The sequence below is a fragment of the Sinohyriopsis cumingii genome, chromosome 17, assembly GCF_028554795.1.
Source record: "Sinohyriopsis cumingii isolate HCF-2022 chromosome 17, ASM2855479v2, whole genome shotgun sequence".
NCBI classification, from domain to species: Eukaryota; Metazoa; Mollusca; class Bivalvia; order Unionida; family Unionidae; genus Sinohyriopsis; species Sinohyriopsis cumingii.
In genome coordinates, this window is record NC_142977.1 from 11,874,679 (window position 1) to 11,881,404 (window position 6,726).

A 6,726-nucleotide genomic window follows, 5' to 3' on the forward strand; every position below is an offset into this window, starting at 1 on the left:
GGCCCTGTGCAAGGAAAAATGCTATAACACTAATAAGCCAGCAACTCACTAACGTCCCAAAATTTGTGAATACTGTTTACTTCTCCACATAATCGTTTAGTCTGTACACGGGCACCTTTCCCTGTTTAAGATGTGGCATTTTTAAAAGAGGGAAGTAACTCTAGCAATTGATTACTGCGAAAATCTGAGCTGTGTTCTTTCATCGCCTGACATTGTTAAACGAATTTTGATCGATACTGAATGGACAACTTAAAAGTAACTTAAAAGTAACATATATTACCCTAAAACAATGGAGATATGTTCAAAATGCTTGAAAAACTTACGCATTCAACTGTTAGTATATATTTTCGTGCTTAAAACTACCATAGCAGGAAGTAATTTTACTGTAAAACCGTGCTCTGAATTACTGATGGGACAGTTTTGGTGTAATGACCCTGAGATAGACACAGAAACTCAACAAGCAAAGGGATGTAAGAGAGAAACGAGGACTGTCGCAGTACCCTGTATGCCTGCCCCAGAAATCACATGTTTGAATGAACAGCGCAATGAACAGACCTTTAACGGAACCGAGGTTGGATTCTATAAAGAGGTGCCGTGTAAATGGACTAATGGATACCATTTTGAAACTGCTTTATTGCTATCCATATTTCTGGGAGTATTTGGTATTGATCGATTTTACCTTGGATATCCTGCAATTGGATTACTAAAATTTTCCACCCTGGGATTCTTCTTTTTAGGCCAGCTGGTGGATGTTCTGCTTATAGCTATCCAGGTTGTGAAACCTTCCGATGGATCGGACTACGTGATAGATCATTATGGTGCAGGGTTAATAAGAATTGTGATGGACAATGATACATACATAAAACCAGAAGATTATTCATGACCGTGAAAGGGAAAACGTGTTATTTCTTCATGTTCGTCACAACAGACAAAAACATTTGTGTCTAATTTATTAAGTTGCAAAATTTTGCATAGTCTCAAGTTGCAAATTCTTACATGGTATTTGAGGGAATTTGATTGGGTCAGGTAGCATGCATAACAAAAAAATCGGTCATGTGAACATTGCCATTTTAACCTTACACTGAATGTTTAGAAACATTAAAAAGCTTTACATGATAAATGTTCTTTTAAACATTGCTTGTCAATTACTTTGAATACAAATGTTGAAATTTAAGTACACAAATAGTTCAGAAAAGTGATGCTATCAATGTATGTTCTGTATATCTTCAGCAAGACCAACAGATGAATATTACTTGAGTTAAAATAATTATAGATTATAGTGTTTTGTTCTGTACTATATTGAGGGTGAGACTGAAGTACAATGGAGCAAGCTGTACTGTTCTATAATAAGGGTCAGACTGACTTACATTGGGGCAAGCTGTACTGTTCTTTATTAAAGGTGAGACTGAAGTACAATGGGGCAAGCTGTACTGTTCTATATTAAAGGTGAGACTAAAGTACATTGGGGCAAGCTTTACTTTGGGTGAGACATCAGTACAAACACAGGTTATTTATTTCTGATAAATATCCCAAGTTTAAGAAAACAGAATTGCATTTTTAATTGCTTATTAAGAATTGAAAAAAAACGTATTAAAAGGGAAAATATTTTAACGAAGAATATCATATACATTTTTAAGTGCAACCTGTATGAAAACATGGAATGATGTCTATGAAAACATGGCATGGTGTCTGTATGAAAACATGAATGATATCTTTAGGAAAACAAGGAATTATGTCTATAGGAAAACATGAATGATGGATGTATGAAAACATGGAATGATGTCTTTATGAAAACATGAACGATGTCTGTATGAAAACATGAACGATATCTTTAGGAAAACAAGGAATTATGTCTTTAGGAAAACATGGAATGATGACTGGATGAAAACATGAATGATGTATTTATGAAAACGTGGAATAATATATGTATGACAACATGAATAATGTCTGTTTGAAAACGTGGAATGATGTCTTTATGAAAACTTGAATGATGTTTGTATAAAAACATGAATGATATCTCTGGGCAAACAGTTAATTATGTCTTTATGAAAACATGTGCTATGTATATTTGATTTAAAGTTTATATTTGATTTAATTTAATTGTATGTTTAAAAAAATTATTACATGTTAAAGTAATTTAATTTTCTTTACTGGAATTTGATATTTTCCAGAAATTAGTTTGACCTGACTGTTCTGTTGAAAACACATAAAAATAGATGTTATGCTGACCTAGTTCCTGACCTTGATTGAGAATCAACTAAACAACTTCATTTTTGTATTATTCGTTCATAATATGGGATTGATAATAGTGAAATTGAGGCTGACTGGGACTATGTGACTTTGGATGTAAATAGCTACTATGATTTGCTAGAAATTCTGGTTTTACCGGAGGGTTGACCCTCATCCGGGCATCTGTTTTGTGCAGTATTCAGGTTTTATACCGATGTCTATATAGAATTTAGTCAGTTGCACTTTAAAAAAATTAATGTCAAGGTGTTTGGTTTGTTGTGACCAGTTTTGGAGTTACATTTGGATTCTAAAAGATTAATTCATTTTCCTGGAAATATTTTAGTGCTCATACAGAATTTTTGGACAAATACATTTATTGAAATTTTATTCGGAAATTCAAACACTGGAATATTATCTTCTGTGGTACAACAAAGAATTTAGACACGTCAGTCTTATAAAGGCTACAGTATACAACATCGCATTCCATTTTGGATTTTTCAGTGTGACTTGAACTTGAATTCATTAGAACAATTTATTACTAGGACTTGTAATTTTTAATTCTGGGATTATTCTTGGATTATTGTTGGATTTGATTCTTAAGACCATAAGTTCTTTTTTCCAATATTACTTTGTTTTTCCAGGGAAATAATCTATTTGTTGAATTTTTTGAAGCTTGTAGTTTTCACTTTTTCTTTGTTACTGTTCATTAGAGCCTAAACACGTAACACATGGAATGATGACTGGATGAAAACGTGGAATTATGTCTTTTGGAAACACGAATGATGTCTATATGAAAACATGAATGTTGTCTTTATGAAAACATGAATGATGTCTTTATGAAAACATGAATGATGTCTGTATGAAAACATGAATGATGTCTGTATGAAAACATGAACTATGCATGAAAACATGAATGATGTCTGTATGAAAACATGAATGATGTCTTTATGAAAACATGGATGATGTCTTTATGAAAACATGAATGATGTCTGTATGAAAACATGGATGATGTCTTTATGAAAACATGAATGATGTCTGTATGAAAACATGGATGATGTCTTTATGAAAACATGAATGATGTCTGTATGAAAACATGAATGATGTCTGTATGAAAACATGAATGATGTCTGTATGAAAACATGGATGATGTCTTTATGAAAACATGAATGATGTCTTTATGAAAACATGAATGATGTCTGTATGAAAACATGAACTATGTCTGTATGAAAACATGAGTGATGTCTGTATGAAAACATGGAATTGTCTTTATGAAAACATGAATGTCTGTATGAAAACATGAATGATGTCTGTATGAAAACATGAACTATGTATGAAAATATGAATGATGTCTGTATGAAAACATGAACTATGTATGAAAACATGAATGTCTTTATGAAAACATGAATGATGTCTTTATGAAAATATGAATGATGTCTGTATGAAAACATGAATGATGTCTGTATGAAAACATGAATGATGTCTGTATGAAAACATGGATGATGTCTTTATGAAAACATGAATGATGTCTGTATGAAAACATGAATGATGTCTGTATGAAAACATGAACTATGTATAAAAACATGAATGATGTCTGTATGAAAACATGAATGATGTCTGTATGAAAACATGGATGATGTCTTTATGAAAACATGAATGATGTCTTTATGAAAACATGAATGATGTCTGTATGAAAACATGAACTATGTCTGTATGAAAACATGAGTGATGTCTGTATGAAAACATGGAATTGTCTTTATGAAAACATGAATGTCTGTATGAAAACATGAATGATGTCTGTATGAAAACATGAATGATGTCTGTATGAAAACATGAATGATGTCTGTATGAAAACATGGATGATGTCTTTATGAAAACATGAATGATGTCTGTATGAAAACATGGATGATGTCTTTATGAAAACATGAATGATGTCTGTATGAAAACATGGATGATGTCTTTATGAAAACATGAATGATGTCTTTATGAAAACATGAATGATGTCTTTATGAAAATATGAATGATGTCTGTATGAAAACATGAATGATGTCTGTATGAAAACATGAATGATGTCTGTATGAAAACATGAATGATGTCTGTATGAAAACATGAACTATGTATAAAAACATGAATGATGTCTGTATGAAAACATGAATGATGTCTGTATGAAAACATGGATGATGTCTTTATGAAAACATGAATGATGTCTGTATGAAAACATGGATGATGTCTGTATGAAAACATGAATGATGTCTGTATGAAAACATGGATGATGTCTTTATGAAAACATGAATGATGTCTGTATGAAAACATGAATGATGTCTGTATGAAAACATGAACTATGTATAAAAACATGAATGATGTCTGTATGAAAACATGAATGATGTCTGTATGAAAACATGGATGATGTCTTTATGAAAACATGAATGATGTCTTTATGAAAACATGAATGATGTCTGTATGAAAACATGAACTATGTCTGTATGAAAACATGAGTGATGTCTGTATGAAAACATGGAATTGTCTTTATGAAAACATGAATGTCTGTATGAAAACATGAATGATGTCTGTATGAAAACATGAACTATGTATGAAAATATGAATGATGTCTGTATGAAAACATGAACTATGTATGAAAACATGAATGTCTTTATGAAAACATGAATGATGTCTTTATGAAAATATGAATGATGTCTGTATGAAAACATGAATGATGTCTGTATGAAAACATGAATGATGTCTGTATGAAAACATGGATGATGTCTTTATGAAAACATGAATGATGTCTGTATGAAAACATGAATGATGTCTGTATGAAAACATGAACTATGTATAAAAACATGAATGATGTCTGTATGAAAACATGAATGATGTCTGTATGAAAACATGGATGATGTCTTTATGAAAACATGAATGATGTCTTTATGAAAACATGAATGATATCTGTATGAAAACATGAACTATGTCTGTATGAAAACATGAGTGATGTCTGTATGAAAACATGGAATTGTCTTTATGAAAACATGAATGTCTGTATGAAAACATGAATGATGTCTGTATGAAAACATGAACTATGTATGAAAATATGAATGATGTCTGTATGAAAACATGAACTATGTATGAAAACATGAATGTCTTTATGAAAACATGAATGATGTCTGTATGAAAACATGAATAATGTCTGTATGAAAACATGAATGTTATCTTTATGAAAACGTGAATGTCTGTATGAAAACATGAATGATGTCTGTATGAAAACATGGAATTATGTCTATGAAAACATGAATGATGTCTGTATGGAAACATGGAATGATGTCTTTATGAAAACATGAATGTTGTCTGTATGAAAACATGAATGATGTCTGTATGAAAAAGTGGAAGTATGTCTTTATGAAAATATGAATGATGTCTTTATGAAAACATGAATGATGTCTGTATGAAAACATGAATTATGTCTTTATAAAAACATGAACGATGTCTGTATTAAAACATGGAATGTTGTATTTATGAAAACATGAATGATGTCTGTATGAAAACGTGAATTATGTCTGTATTAAAACATGGAATGTTGTATTTATGAAAACGTGAGCTAACCCAGTTTGGATGTTCACAATGAAGTTTATTCAGGGGACTATGTTATTTCATTTTCTGGTCGGAAACCATTTCATTGTCATAAAATGTTAAATTTGATTCTGCGATCCAGTTGTCTGCATTGTCAATTAAATTTCTGCTCGATATGGCAACCATTCTTAAAGCACCTCTAAAAGTAGTTCCTTAGCTTTAACGATTGCATTATAAAACTTTGGTTACTTACTTGAAAGTTTACTAGCGTTAATGGTTTTTAGTTGTCCATGATAGATGAGGATACATATTATTTCTTGCTTTAGAGTTTGTTTTTAATCTGTTACAGCTAACTATGCAAATGTCATCTGGATGCTAAAATTTCAGTTGTATCTCTTGATATAAAATATCTTCAGGTGAAAACAGAAAGTGACCATCATTATAAACAGTATTTTTAGTAATGTAAAAATAGGCAGCATGCCATATGCTTTAGAAGATTGTAATCTTGTAATCACTTGAAATGAAAAACAGGTCATAGTGACCGACTATCAACTCTTCGATTTATACGCTATACATGTGAACACTTTTCATGTCAAGGCGAGTTTTTTGCATGCATCCACTTGTACGGTCTTGAAACTTGACATAATCATGTATTCGAGAATACACCTTTAAAGAAAAGAAAGTCACTATGACCTACATTCACCACATAAAGCACTTTTTCTACAATTAAACCTCTCATTTCTCTATTAAAATGTGCTTACCAGCCATGATGAATCATGACAGCTGTTTCTGGTTTCCTCAACACTGTAGCCAAAATTTTGTGAGTTGCTATTAAAACCTATATACACATGGTGTGTGTGTGTGTACATATATATATATATATATGTGTGTGTGTATATATATATATATGTGTGTGTGTGTATATATCCAAACACAATT

At 31.2% G+C, this 6,726-nt stretch overlaps 1 protein-coding gene across 1 annotated transcript; it reads left to right on the forward strand.

Annotated features, from left to right (window-relative positions):
* The first annotated feature begins 263 nt into the window (after positions 1-263).
* Positions 264-1,416, forward strand: LOC149777749 (TM2 domain-containing protein biscotti-like). The gene has a single exon (XM_089938798.1). The coding sequence runs from the start codon at positions 290-292 to the stop codon at positions 881-883; it is 594 nt and encodes a 197-aa protein (XP_089794924.1). The 5' UTR covers positions 264-289; the 3' UTR covers positions 884-1,416.
* The last annotated feature ends 5,310 nt before the right edge of the window (positions 1,417-6,726 follow it).